General features: G+C 38.4%; 1 protein-coding gene across 1 annotated transcript in view; it reads left to right on the plus strand.

The window, feature by feature from the left end:
* stxbp5l (syntaxin binding protein 5L) overlaps positions 1 to 16,055 on the plus strand; it is a 128,840-nt gene that overhangs the window by 70,168 nt on the left and 42,617 nt on the right. The window contains exons 6-8 of the mRNA XM_079463995.1: positions 11,007 to 11,070; positions 11,686 to 11,769; positions 14,983 to 15,106. Of these exons, the coding sequence (XP_079320121.1) occupies positions 11,007 to 11,070; positions 11,686 to 11,769; positions 14,983 to 15,106 (272 nt within the window). The remainder of the gene's footprint in view (positions 1 to 11,006; positions 11,071 to 11,685; positions 11,770 to 14,982; positions 15,107 to 16,055) is intronic.

The raw sequence follows: 16,055 nt of genomic DNA on the forward strand, positions 1-16,055 counted from the left end.
CCTGCCTTTCCTTTCCAAGGCCCTCAAAGGGTAGTATTTAACCAACTCTTTACCTTTCTTTCACAGCACAACCTTCTGGACAGTCAGCAATCCAGCTCCAAGAAAGGGCATTCTACGGAGACCGCTCTCCTGTGTTTCGTCAAAAACCTATGGCAAGGGATAAATCCTTGTCATCTGTCCTTATTCTGCTTGATCTCTCTGCTGCATTTGACGCTGTGAACCGCCAGATCCTGCTGTCCACTCTCTCCAAACTGGGCATCTCTGGAACTGCATTTAACTGGTTTGACTCTAATCTCATCTTTAAGGTATCCTGGAGAGGCGAGCCAGCTGACAACTGGAGTTCCTCAGGGATCAGTTCTTGCTCCTCTCCTCCTTTCTATATATACCACCTCCATGTGTCCAATTATTAAGGCACATGGGTTCTCATACCATTTTTATACAGATGATAAGCAGCATTATTTCTCTTTTCAACCAGATGACACCACCATCATTGCCTGCCTTCTGGACATCTCTTCTCCAAGAGAGAACTCCTATCAATTGAACAATACCTTACCATTCAGCTCTGATCCTCAACTATAACCACAAGGAATCTGGGTGTGATGTTCATGTTAAGGGGCCTTATGGTTAAAGAGTCGGACTCGTGATTCGATCCTCAGGGCCGGCAGGTAACGACTGAGGTGCCCTTGAGCAAGGCACCATACCCCTATCTGCAGTGATAGCTGCCCACTGCTCCGGGTGTACGTGTGTTCATGACTTGCTGTGCGTTTGTTCACTACCCTCTGGATGGTTAAATGCAGAGGTCACATTTCAGGAATGGTCACCATAACTGACAAATAGTTCACTTTCACTTTTTTCACTTTCAACGAACAGCTGAAACTCCCCCCACACATCGCAGTTCTCTACTGGCTAGCCTTCCAACCATAGCAGTCAACCCCTTTGCAAATGATCTAGAATCCAGCTACATGTCTCGTTTTCAATCAGCATTAAAGAACCCTTGTAACACCCCTCCTGATTTCACTTCACTGGCAGCCAGTTTCTGCCCACGTCAAGTTTAAATCTTTGACACTGGCCTTCAGAACGATAATGTAAAATTCGCCCCTTTACCTTCACTCAATGATGTTTTATTAACAAAGTTTGGGAGGAACCTAAGCATATAAATCAGCCCGATGTTCCATCAGCAGCAATCACCTATCAGCCGAGCACGCAATCTCTACTTCATTATCTAGGCTGGTTCACCATCAGCAATCACCGTAATCTTAACTGTTGCATCTTGCCAGATAAGCATCCCTCCTCCACCCCAGCTCCTCTCATTTTCTCTAAGTCCCGCAGGACCTTCGGTGGGGGGTGTGTTCTGGGCTCGAGCTGGTTCCGAGCCCGGATCACTTGCTCTGAGCAGGGTAGAGTGCTCCGGGTTCGGATAGATCCGGCGAGCTCGGAGCCCACTCCCTGTACAACACGGCAAATACGCATAACCTGCATTCCCATGCTTTACCATCTATCCCAACAAGGAGCTGTTTATCGGCGAGGGCGAACTCGTGAACTGCTCCATGTCTACATCCCCCAACATCATCTTTGGTCTGAAACGACACCTGGTTGTTCCATCACAGCGAGGCACCGAATTACTTGCAAAAACCTTTATTCATTTGGTTACCCTGTGGTGGAATGAACTGCCAGCCTCCACCTGAACTGTAGCATCCTTCACAACATTTCAAAACAGCTCAAACATATATGTTCCGTTTAAAATTAAAATAAAAACAAATGTTTTATATGCTCTCCTACTTGTAAGTCGCTTTGGATAAAAGCCTCTTCAAAATGAATAAATGTAAACAAACTCTCCGAAACGTTTACGAACGCTGGGGGAGTGTATCGAGCACAGAAATACTATTTCAAATGTTAAACTCGTTTTTTGACAAGATGACCATGTCAAGCATGAGAAGACAGCAAAGAATAAGTCAGAATGCATGAAACACTGTTGCATATCGCCTTTAAATATGCAAGAGTATGTGAATATTACATATCTTCTTTTGATCTAATGATGCTCAAATTCAACACCACTCCTTTATAAGTATAATGCATGTTGACAGCCATAATGCAATTGCATAGTTGAGAGACAAATGACATCTTAAAAGATTAAGATGTATCTTAACATTAACGTATCACTGCACATTAAAGGAATGCTATTCATTATCATGTTGTGACATACAAATTATTATAACGTATTGCACAGTGCCAGTCGATCCTCCTAGTTATATTACTGCAGTCTGCCAGAGTTTGTAGGAAATCTTGTGTGCCATGGCTTTCATAAGCATGTTTATGTATTGTTTTTTAACAAGAAAGTAGCTTGTCAGATTTTCTCAGCAGCCTATGAGAATAGGTGCAGAGAATACGCACACTCTTGGTATTGGAGAATTCCCTTTTATAGAAGCAAATTGCAGCTCATTTCAATAAATAAATATGAATAAATATAAACATGGCCCCTGTGTGCCAACAGCAGGTGTCCTCTGATGGAAATCAAGTGCTAGGATAGAATGGAGAAACAAGAGATTAGTTTTTCCTCCTCTCGAGTCAAACATGAATAAGTCAGAGAAAGATGAAAATATGAGAAGGGTTCAGAGAGCTAGAGATTAACTGAGATCTTGTAACCTCAGAACCTCCAACAATTCCACGCTGTGAATTCACTTGCCTTCAGCTCACAATATCTCCTGCAGAAGTTTGTTTTTCCACACAAACCTTTCCAAAACTACAGATGAAACAAGTTAATTGACACATGGCTTATTTTTGTAAGACATCATCGCAATGTGCAGCCTAGCTCTGTAACCCCGAGAAACATCACTGCATGTGGTCCACGCTGGAATCGATTCTGCACACAGTTAACAGAACAGTCTTCACACGTCTGTGTCTGTACTGAAGCTCTATCTCAAGGCCTAGCCTGGGAACTCTGATCTTAAACATAATCAGTCCTCCATTGATCTGCCCTGCAGCCGTAAAAGCTAAATGAACGTCATGCCTTCATCTCCAAGTAATCTGTTTTACACTTCTAACATCTTGGGAAAAGCCATGGAAGAATTTCATGTTCTAGGCCATGCTGCTTGTTTTAAAATGTGTATAGTCTTCTAAGATGTTCAAATCTTTTTATACAGGACTTATGTTTTTACATAACTCAGCTTCTAATGTTTCTCAGCTATATTGGGACCTGTCGGTGTTCCTATTAACGCTTTTACCGGTTTCACATTTTTGGGAATTACTCTGCTTTCTGACGCTAACTGGGTTTGTCAACCTTAATGAATCCATGAAACCATCCACAAAAAAAGAAGAAATCAACAAAACCCAACTCTGCAGATATGATTTAACTAGATGGATAGATGAAAGACACATTCATACACTACAGTTCAAAACCTTAGGGCCACTTGACTTGTTTTTCATGATCTTAAAAACTTAGATCTGAGGGCTGTTTCTGATTCTTAGGACTATTTCTGATTGCCTTGGAAATAGTTATCTTAAGAAAATATAATTGTCACAACATAATTCCTTTAATTGCTAAAGTTTAAATCCTTTTTTAATGGCTTTATAAATGTCTTTGTTCTGTTAATGACAAAAGCATATATTTTGAAGAATGTAAATTTCCCTACCATGGTAGTCAAAGGTGGAACTGTTTGGTTACAAGCATTCTTCCAAATATCTTTTTGTTTATCAGAACAATGACATTTATACAGATTTGAAACAACTCGAGGGTGAGTAAATGATAACAGAATTTGTATTTTTTTGTTGCAAATTCTTGTAAAAGAATGTCTACGTTGAAGATGTTAAAATAAAAAAATGATTTATTTCGGTTCCTATTATTTTAAATGTTTAAAGAATATTTTTATAGATTGAGTACCTTGACATACATAAATTTGCCTGATAGGCTGATTCATTAACTGCTCGATTGATTCACTGATTAGTCGATCCCCGAGAGGAAAGCAGCACGAGAGCATCAACAGTCAGCTGCAGGGAGCACAAAACTAAGTTGTACAACCACACACTTTCATCCCCAAAACAGAAAATCCCCTGTGGTACCCTTAAGCTTTTCTAATCACCAAATTGCAACTAAGCAATTTCCGGCGCTTCACCATAATATTCAAACCTATTATCCTCAATGAGATTGCTGCCTCCATTGCCACGGCAACCATCGTAACCACCGAAAGCACTTCAGTGACTCTTATCGCAGCCTTTGAAGTTGGACTCAAACAGAGAGAACGCTCCAAGCCTGCCAGGCAAGCGTCTGTATGCATCTCACGTTCGTCTTTCGCGCGACATGTTAACGATAAATTCGTGTTTTTGGATTTGATGAACAACAGAACGCAAACACCAGCTCTATTGTGCATGCCGTGTCTGATACGCAGATGCATATTCTGTTCTATGTGTTTTTGCTGGAGGCTTATGCGATCACACAGGTAGGCAGCGGTGATAAGGGTGAGGGAGAAGAGGTTTGTCTTATTGATAAGCAGGAGCCTCTCAATTTACTTGCCAGTCATTGTTCCGTGTAAACACGCACATTCGCATAGAGCCGGTTTTATGGTCAGCCTATTAAAACAAACAGACCCAGACAAGTTCTTATATGGTGACTTTCTCCTAGACACGTGCAGAGGGATGGTGAGAAGGAAAGACAAAGGAAAAGTTAATAGAAACAAGTAGCTCATATACAGTATGTATGCTCTGTTTATTTTATATATCCTGATCTGTGTATGGAAAGTGGCATGCGCACATTTCAATGTTCATTTTGTGCATACGTAGTATTTACACATCAGGACCCTGGTGTTTTAATGAAGTCGATACATCAGTGTGTCACTGCAAGAATATAAATCACAGAAAAATCTCTCAAAAGTTTCAAAAAAATCTGAATAATTCCAGCAAAACACATAACAATAATATTTTGCATATATCATATATTTTACATTTATACATTCACACTATACAATGTTGTCATGTGCATTTTCAACTACTTCTGATCGAGGGCTAAGTGATCCAATCCCAAATGTTTAGATCCTATTTTCACTTGTACTTTATGTCTGAGATCGAATTGGCAGAGAGTGAGATATTAATACATGCATGTACAGTATTTGTCATAATTAATTAACCCTAACCCTAATTTATTCTCAAGAAAAGTAAAATGACATGGTGTGTGGTCTTCTGGACATACTGTAAAAATGAACAAAGTGTAACAGCTCACATTCACTGTCAGTCTGTTAGAGGACGATAACTGACCTCATACAGAAGCCGAAAGAAAGTTTCACTGTTCGTGATGTGAAGAGAATCAGCACTGCTGGACATTCCATCAGACATAAATTAGATTTGTAGCCCAGCGAGACAGAGACTTGTTTAGAAATGACATATCTTTCCTATATTCTTTCTGCCTCTGTCCTCCAGTAATACAATCACTCTTTTTCATCATTTGTTGATTCAGTCAGTGGTCAAAACACTCTCCACAGGTCAACTATCTCTCTTTCTCACACTCGCACTCACGCACACACACACACGCACGCATACACACACTGAAAATTGGCTAACGGGACTGATGGCATCTCTTTCCCTCATAACGTAGTAGAGGCCACTATTATTCCTTGCCTAATATTATGAAACATATTAACTTTTCTATTTCCAGATCTTTGTTATGAATTATTAATCATGAAAATCTATGGTTTTGATGACTACTTTTTACATATATTTGACACTGGATGTATTAGCTTTATATGAGAACGTCCAATTACATTGTATTGGGTTGTCTGGTGTGTTGGTGTTATATGAGTTTTTATTACTGAAGGATGTATGTAATAGCTGTGATATGTATAAGAATTCCTGCCCAGGGACTACAGATTAAATCTCTTTAGCTCTGTAGCTAATTCTGGGGCAGTCATTGGCGGTCTATGGTCCCTGTTAAATAAGTAAATACAATAAATAAATATTGATACTGTTTTCCTGGATAATACAACAGCAGGTTTGAAATTTGTACTGACACCTGATTGGATTAATGCAGAATCACACACATTTTTTTGTTTAAAAATGGCTTTGCGGAAATAACCTATTCAGTATTGACGGGTTACTGAGATAAAGTTTCAGTAGGCCTATGCAAACAGCATTTTTAACAGTTTTGTTAAAAGTGCTTGTAATATCTTTAGGTGTTGAGTTGATCTAGTGCTTTAATTTTTGCATATCCAGAGAGCTGAAGTGTTTCCCTGTGGTTCTCATATTTCCAGACAAACCTGCAGAGATGGCCATTTTAAGATTTTCTTTTGTGGAAACAAGGATTAATGGCAGTCTGTGTGAGGAGCTCAAAGGAGTTTCAGGTCTGACTTTTTTCTCCCAAACCTCAAGCTTGTAAAAGATGCAGTAATAAGTCTTGTCTAACTGGAGATACCATTAGAAACTGGTAGTGATGAAGAGAATGAATTTAACAATACAAAGATCTTCTGGTATGAAGTCCTTTCTTGTGCAGAACACAAACGGGGATATTATGATGAATCTGTTTTCGTCCTTGTGTCGGTTACCAACATTCTTCAAAATATCTTCTTTTATGTTCTGCAGAAAGAAAGTTGTACAGGTTTGAAATGACAAGTGATTTGAATTGTCAGTTTTGGGTAAACTATCCCTTTAAAGAATGAAAGTAAAGAGACGACTGTGGCTGGAAAATCTAGGCACACAAGAGTGATAGTTCGGGGGGGAAATGGGACCGTTGAGGTGTGTAGAGGTTTGAGAAGGTCTGTGGCTTGTACCTGCTGTACAATGTTATTAGAAATCTGTGAGGGTAGAGACATTTTAACGTAGTATAAATTTCAATATTATACTCTTCAAATGTGTGTGTGTTTGCAAGTGTTTTTGCAAAGAGTTATAACAAAATTAAGTCTTGATATTAATATTTTTAACATGAAAATAGAACTTCAAAAAACTTTGGTTTTCTTTGAGCCTATGACATCTTAATCTTCTAACTATAAAACAGTTCCCTTATTTTAATTGACAAGCTGAGATTATATTTTAGTGCTTCCATGACTGGTAAATCTTAGACTGGTTAGCATGAAAGTTGAGCTGCTGGTTTTTCCTACACCATAATGGGGCATCTTTCTCCATTGACGTATATTCAGGAGCAGCCATAGGCTTTTAAAAGCACAAAATAGACCTTTTGTCTGTCTGCTTTGTTCCTTTGACATCACAGCTCAGTCCCCAGTGAAGGTCATGTGACTGGGAGCGTTCTTCTGATGCCATCAGCCAATCGGCATATAAATCCAAATTCTGAAAACAACATTTTAAGACCAAATGCATCACCACGGCCATCCCATTTTGAAGGTTCTTTCAAATGCCTCAAAATGCACCTTTTTGGCCCCTGAAGGACAGAATGAATGGGTCCTTTCTATACAGTTTCATATCCAATGATTCACTGCCTGCATGTGATGACTGCAATTTTAAGTCTTACTTACACAGAAACCACCAACACCCACAAACTTTAGAAAACAAAAGCACTAAAGTTACCTTTCTAAGGAATGAAAGCAAAGTAATATTTATAAGTATTTGGTTTAGCAGTTTGCATGACTCCATGTGAAATATACGCAAAACACGATGTGAAGGCACTGTTTCGACCTACTTATCATTGTCAAATAGAAACTGCATTCTATATTGTAGTATCTCAACAGTGTTATCAGAACACAAAAGGAAGAAACAGGCTGTTTAAATGAATTATTTTGAAGTTTATAAAGATATTTTGTAACATACCTGCTGTCCCCTGACCGAACTGTAGAAGAGTGTACATGGTATTTACAGCTCAGGTGATTGTCCAGTAGCTTGTGAATCTGCCTTTTACCTAATTTTGCCCATGGCAGTTACATTTCTTGCAACCTCAGCATCACTGATAGAAGAATGATGAGTTGACATACAGTAAGTAACCTCAGCATCCTTCAAGGGTTAAGTGCTGTAATGTGCGACCCCCTCTGTTCCAGAGAGAGAAAGAGAGAGAGAGAGAGAGAGAGAGAGAGAGATATTTGGTGGAATAGTTGTATCATGTTTCTCGTATTGTGTTAGATGAGAAAATGAAGTCCGAAAGTAAATATTATTGAAGCAAACCAAATGATAAAGTCTAAAAGTTGCCTAGCAGAAACTGTATATTCAGTCTTGCCATTACCCAAGAATGTTGTTTACTGGCCCTCATTCACTTGCAATGGTTTTATGACCACACAATAGAAGTGAATGGGGACCAGTGCTGTTCGGTTACCAAATGTCTTCCTAATATTTCCCTTTGTGTTCTGCGGAAGGAAGAAAGTCATAAAGGTTTGAAATGACAAGAGTGAGTAAATGGGTTAATTTTTGGGTGAACTATCAATTTAAAGCCACAATATGGAAGAATTTTGTTGTGAAATATCCAAAAATCACTTGCACAATGTGATATATTTAATGCATTTGTGTACTCACATTAACCCGAATGTTCCCAAGAATGTACAAATCCAGAGAAAATCCTATTTAAAATAATGGCCTGTCCCTTGTCTCCCTTGTATCTGTGGCATATCAGTGACTTAATATCCGGTGCTCCGCAATACCCTCAGTTTCCGTTTGTAGAAACTACGGCAACACGCAAATGCCGGAGTGGTTATAGCATCTGGGAGGCAGCATCTGTTGTTCTGTTGTTATGGATCACGATTACTCTTTGGCGAGTGATGGAAACCCAAAAATTTGTAAACGTAGTTTACTTTTTAAACAACGACTGCATGACTGTTTTAAACACGTAAAACTGTGTAGCATTATGCTACCAAATCAATTGAAAGATTCTGATATCATCCGTGGGTTAATGTAGCATTTCATTCCACATTTCTTGCAAGCTAATTCATTATGATGACAAAACATTTTATTCATTCATTACATCGTCCGTAAACATGACGTCTGGTGAAAACGACATGTCCCATAATTCCACTCTCCTACATAACGTCATTTAGCTTCGCCTTTTGTTGTTGTTTTGAAAGTGCGCCATCTACCGTCCAAAGTTACATATTGTGGCTGCAAGTGCAGCTTACTGTAAGCGTTACCTCCAAAAACTTGGCCATTACTAAAGAAAATACTATTGACTCATCTCTCTGTTTGTAAACACAGAGACAAAATGTGTGTACAGTAATGTGTTTACAGCGCCTTGGGGCATTGAAACAATGCTGCAAATGAAAGTAAAAAATATCTGTCATAGTACTGTGAAATTAACTGTACCAAATATAACATTACAAATGTTAGCCTGACACTAGTGAGATAGAAACGCCAACCCAACTTTTATTTAAAATCTGTGCAAGAACGCCAGAAATGGATGTGATGTAATTAAAGCTATGTTTATATGGAATAAACTCAACCCATAGGAATTACGCCGAATACACATAATTCAGTCATTCACCTAGAAACGTAGTCCACCAAAAAGACAATGCTACAGATCAAGTAAATACACCTGTTTTCTTGAATAATTTATGCAAGCGCATCAGCAAAAATACAAACTGCACAACTCTGCTTTTAAAACTTCTGGTATCCATAGACTTCAGTAAAACAGTAAGTGCATTTTTGGTTTTTGTTGTTTTCCCAACTGAGACATAAAATTTGAAATTATTTTTGATGATGTCTGAAGACCTTGATCTTTACATAGGAGCATCAACATTCAAATCACAACAACATTTGAGCCACATTAAAACATTGAATTACATGCTTGTTAGTGGACAAATGCCTGAAGCGTCTTCACTTAACATTTCAATTACAGTATATCCTTTACATCCCTTCACATTTATTTTCCTTTGCACTGTGATCGATCGGTTTTCTGTTGCCATGGTGCCGGTGTCAATAATAACTAAGACTTACAGGCATTATTGGGTGTTTGGGCTTTTTGTTGGCTTAGTCTATTTAGAAAATCCATTTCAATAACATTTTCACCAGCACAGATGGATGTGTGTCTCTGTGTCGTTGGGATATTTTTTCTCTCTCTACCTGTTACTTTTATTATTTTTCGGTCCCTCTTGTACTTGGCACATCCTCACACAAAAGCAAAGAAGTCATTTCACTGGAGACTGCCGGAGCACATTTCCCGACCTGTCACTCTCTGCCTTTGAAATCCTGCTGAAAAGAAGACCTTGAGTCGAATTCTGACAAGAAGCCTTCCAGAACTTTCTGTCATTCACAGACTGTGTGAATAACCTGGGTAACCTCTAGTCTAAAAAGTGACTGTCAGCTGAGGTGTTTTTAAAGCAAAAGCCTGTGTTCTAGTTACAGACCGCACACAGTTTAACAGGCGTTGAGACTGCACCATAACTGTGTAAATCACAACGTTCTGATGAGCCCACAACATGTCTTTTTTATGTTTATTTATCTTATTATGTATTGTGCTCTTTTTACAAACCTTAGAATGCAGGATGTAAATGATGGAGAGGCATTATAACCGGCACATATCTAAACATGCTTTCAGAATTTGAAAGAGATGATTCCGACAGATGTATCACAGTGGTGCAACAAGGCTTCAAACTGCTCTAAAAGATTTTCAATTCTTTTATACTTAATTTGCATAATTCCTTACAGTATGTGGATTGGGTGTTGGATAGCAAATAAAGCATTAAGAGTGGACACAATTCATTTTTAAGGGATACTGGCCCTGTGTTTTTAATTTATTGGTATTGTTTTTAATTAAGTTAAAAATAGCTAGTTTAAAACACACCCACAAACCATCTTTTGCTATTGTTATCGGTGGCAGTCACAACTGGGGGAGGGATTTTTCCAGATAGTACTTTGTTGGCCAAAAAAGAATGTATACACCACTGAGCAAGAAATGGTGTCATCAACGTGTTTTTGTCTACTTGGCTGGAAAAAATCTGTCATTTAAGAGGCTACAGTAAAAATGAAAAGTCACAGAATGCTAATCTTGATTTTATATGGTCTTTAAAACATATGCACACGATGCATTAAATTGATGCAAATTTCTCAGTCAATAACCCTGATACTTTTTGAGGAAATGTCTCTCTCTCTCTTCTCAGATCAACAAAGACACATCCAGGGCCTGTTGTTCATCTGAGTGACAGTCCAAAAGATGAGGGAAAGGTGAGGAGTACTCAGCTTTTTCTCCACTGTTACGTTTTTCAAGGAACTCAAAACCTCAGAAAGCCCAGACTGAGTAAAAGAATAATTGTCTGTATGTGTGACTTATGGAGTTTGTTTCAAGAGCACTTTGCATGCGTTGGCACAGTGCTGATTAATTATCACTCATTTGGATACATGCGCGCACACACGTTACGTGACCTGATGTTCATCTTGGCAACTGGTGTTAACATCTAACATATTGTATTGAGCATGCATGCTAACATCTTTCTTGCAGCCTGTGCAGGCTGCAGTGTACAAAGTTTGTATACCCTAGTGATTATAACATTTATGTCACGCTCACAGTACTGCAGATGCATCATGGGATTTAATATAAACAGGCTTGGGGGACCAATAAGGTTTCAGAAATGAAAATATATACTGTAGACCTATAGTTGTGTTGGTTATTTCACCATGCTAACATAAACTAAATAGAAGGTTTATGTAAAGTCTTTGGAACCAACCAATCAGAAAATACATTGATTATTCGGGAGAGATGATGTATGATGAATTCAATTCAAAAGAGAAGATAAAATATCAAACTTCTGTTTCTTTTCTGTGTTTGTGTAATTGTTTTAGTTGCTGATAGGTTACGAGAGCGGAACAATAGTAATGTGGGACCTGAGGGCCAAAAGAGCCGACTTCAGAATAAATTATGATGAGGTGAGTGTCTCATATTTATTATCAATTGTATTCCGTTTATAAAGATATAGAAAACATAAATATATATATATACTTACAATAATTACAACATTTAAAAATATAACAAGATAGTAATAAGATAGTTCTGAAAAAAACTAGATACTGTATACAGTAGGTAAGCATTTATGTTTACTTTTGTATTTTTAAGCACGTGTGTCCTTTTGTAGCCTGCAACTCTTATTTGTTATCTAGTTACATTCTAGTCCTCAGCCAAAAAATCAAGACGACAACAATATTAATAAATAAATGACATCTCTTCTGCTCTCCGTTGTCCAAATATATTTACTTTGTTTAGAAAAAATGTTGCTCATCTGCTCATTTCGTTCCACTCTGTTGGTGCACTACATTGATCACAAGTTACTTTTTCCCCTTTAATTTCTCTCCCTGTGGCATGTGGATGTGTTTAGCATAATCACGTCTTGGCACATGACTTTATCTTTCTCTGTGAAAGAAGAACTTCTTTCTGCAGCCCCAGCTGCCTGCATTCACATCCCGATACGCGGTTGAATCAGAGCGCCACTCGGCTAGCAGCGTCACTCACATCCCCTGCGCTTAAAACCTTTCAAAAACTTGCCCTTTTCTCCTTCCAGCCCTTTACTGCGGCTTCAGTGCGACAACAGCGCTTTCTGATCATCTGTCAACGATGCCTGTGCAAAGGGAGTCTGGGGTACAGTAACTCGGCAGGCGTTTGTCAGGGTGGGTAAATGGAAATGTCTGGGGGCCTGCTAATTGCTAGTTTAGATGCCCGCCTGGAATGCCCACGCTTGTGGAAAAAAGTCATTTTAATAGAAGGATTTCAAAAGAGAGAGTGAAGCAGGGATAGGCGAACCGTTTGTGCGGTGGAAGGGAAGAAGACTCGAGGAAATGAAAAGAAAGACAAGGCACGTGTTTGTTAGTACGGTGTCAGAAATGGTGTTGAAAGATTGGTACAAAAATCTCTATCCCCCTTTTTATCTCAGACGAAGTATAGTACAGTATTTACCCAAAAATGTAAATTTTGCCATTATTTACCCACTCTCTTGTAACTTCAAACCTGTATGACTTTCTTTCTTCTGCAGAACACAAAATCAGTTATTCTGAAGAATGTTGGTAACTGAACGAAAGCGGTACCCATTGATTTTTACTTTATAGACACAAAACCAATGCAAGTGAAGGGGTGTCTTCATTTACAACATTCTTCAGAATATCTTATTTTGTGTTGTGCTGAAGAAAGAAAATCATACAGGTTTGAAGGTGAATACATTTATCATCAAAACATTTTTAAGCGATTTATCCCATAAATAAATTGATGTATTCCATCGGATGCTGGTGTCCAGATTAACCGATTAAAGTGCTCTGATCATGTCAGTCCCATGTGTTTTGTGTGGAGAAAGAGCATTGTTTTGGTTTGTCACGCCATGCTCTCTCTCCGGTGTCGCTTCCTTTTAGCCCCTCCCCCTTGTTTCCCTGTTAGCGGCCCATTAGTGTTTAGTCTTGTCACCGGCCCTGGTCCATCTTTCCCTTAGTGTTTCATTCCCCTCACCTGCCTCGTGCAATCCTCCTGTTAGCTTTCCTTTAGTGTTTCATTCATGTCACCTGACGCCACTCTCCCTGTGTGATCAGTCCTCGTTAGTGTTTCCCTTAATATAGTCCCAGTTTCCCTGTCTCTTGTCGGTTCATTGTCATTATCATCCCTGTTGTAACCTCACCTTGATGGATTTTTTACTGTTTGTGGATTATGTTGTTCCTGTTCCAAGTTTGTGGATTTTGTTGCATTATTATTCAAAGGACTTTGTTTGTTTTGTCCCCTTGTGGGAAGTTTTAGTTTTTATTTGTGTGATGGTTTTTGTTAGTTTTCCCCATCGTGGCTCTTTTGTTTAAATAAAGTTGTTTTCTATCTCACGTCTGCCTTCGCTTGGGTTCTGTCCATACCCTTGACATGAGCTTCACCAGAAAGGCTTGCTCACTAAACAAGCTGTATACCAGCACTGACGTTCTTTGTGTTCCATCTAAACAGACCTGTGATCATATTTTGTAAAGCTCTGTTATACTGTACATCAACCTCAGTCCCCCTTAACAATCCTAAAAAAACACACACATCAAACACCATAAACCCTCTAAACAAATAATCCTGACGCCCGTATCATTTCACTTATTATTTACTGTGAGACATTAGCGAGCAGATGAGTGGAGATTAGGCTGCTTTGATGATTGAATAATTACTGATATTGGGTTATTGACTTTCCCTCAGATGGATGGAGGGTTGAGAGAGAGAAAGAGGGAGAGGCTTTCGCAAGCAGGAACTATCAGTCTTGTCTTCACCTTTCTAATTTCCGTAGCCAACTAGAAGATGCACAAGTCTGATGTATGGATGAACAGAATTGTGTGAAGAACCGATGCTTTGCTGAGCAGCAGTATCTCTCATTCTCTCTCTCTTCTCTGTTTTCATCTCTCATGCTTAGTTTTAAGTGTAAATTAAATGCAATACCAAGTTACAGCCGAAGCACAGTTAAAATAATTTCACAAATGTTAGGTTTAAAATGACAACGCAATAGATGATCTGCTCAAAGATTTTGCAGACATAAACTCGTAGTCATAAAAGCCCATAGTTCATTTGATGAACTACATATGTGATTGAGTGGAACTGACTGCAAAATACTTGCAAATGAAAAATCTGATCACAATTTAACTTTAAGGTTTATAAAAATGATAAATGCTGTAAACAAATAATAAACAGGTGCAGCATGGATGAAGTGAGTTGACTAAGTCAAGTCAATTATTGCTCTGCTCTAAATAAGAAAACCATTATGATCAGCAATTTGGTCGAGTTAAGCTTGCATCATTCTCAACGGCTTCATTTTTTTTTCTCTTTACTTAAACTTGGTACCAATGTCGGCACTGTTAGCCCTGTGGTTAGTGCGCCAACATATAGTGCCAGTGCACTTGCGGCCGGATCTGAGTTTGAATCCCGTCCCGAGCATCATTTGCTTGTCCCTTTCTCCTGTCACTATATCCAATGCTTTATTGTCTGCTGCTCTCCATTGTCCTCTGGTGTTAAAAAACGGCAAAAAGCTCCTAAAAAAAGACTTTGTGCCGAGAAAAGCAGCAAAGATTTTCTATCATGAAACAATATTATGTAGTCTGTGTTCAAATGTTTATGGAGGGATACCTGATCCCTGTTTTTCTTTTTCTCAGGCCATTCACTCAGTAAGCTGGCATCACGAAGGGCGTCAGTTCATGTGCAGTCATTCCGATGGCAGTTTAAGCATGTGGAATCTGAGAAACACGGCTAAACCTTTTCAAGTCACCTTCCCTCATGGTAAGTACAGACACACACACACACATATATTTATAGTCCCCATGAACTGGAAGTTTTATACGTTTTTACTTCCGTATTTTGATGCATTTCCGAGTGAAATGGAATTTCTAGTGAGAAGAATTGTGGGCGTGGCTTTCATCTGTCTCTGTGATTTGATGTATAAAAGCAGCCATTCCATTTTTAAATGGAACTGGGAATAGACTGACAAATGAAAGGGAAAAGTTAACGGATGATCCGCTCCATCTAACATAAATCACTTAAGATGGATAGTCATTACAGGAAGGAAGGCATTTTCAGATTTTAACTAAAGATTATAAGGGGAACACGCATTTTAAAAAGAGAATCACCCACATTGATAAGCTATTTACAATAAACGCTTCAATATTTCATGGAAAAATAGGCATTATAATTGTTTATTTCCCTGGGACTTTAAACATACTAGCACGTTGCCTAGTGCACAACCTCACTTGTGTATGGTCATGTGGAAAAGGTAAAATATGCATTTTTATGAAAAGAATAAAAGTCATTACAACGTCCACCTCATGTAAGAAAATTTCTGGTTATATCCCTTTTAGACTTAGATTTAAATACATATATTTTAAAGCAAAGTTACTGAAAAATATATTATTAATTGTTTATTGTTCATATTTACATATATGCACAAAGAATGACAGTTTACACTTTAATCTGATATTTAAAAGGGAATATCATACTCTAATAACTGGAATTACTAATATAATCCAAATCACTACCTTAAAAGAAAACATTTTTCCTTTAGAAAATACTTTTATGAATAATGTTTCCTAAGTTTTCGTAACATTTTAGGGACAAATGTGTCCCTTAAGTATAGCAAAATAAACCCACACACAGTTAAATACCTCTTCAGCAATGATTCATCATCTATTGGTGTAAACTGACTTTGACGTAGTCAGCAAACACACCCCCTCAG

This window comes from Barbatula barbatula (assembly GCF_947034865.1).
Source record: "Barbatula barbatula genome assembly, chromosome: 9".
Taxonomy (NCBI): Eukaryota; Metazoa; Chordata; class Actinopteri; order Cypriniformes; family Nemacheilidae; genus Barbatula; species Barbatula barbatula.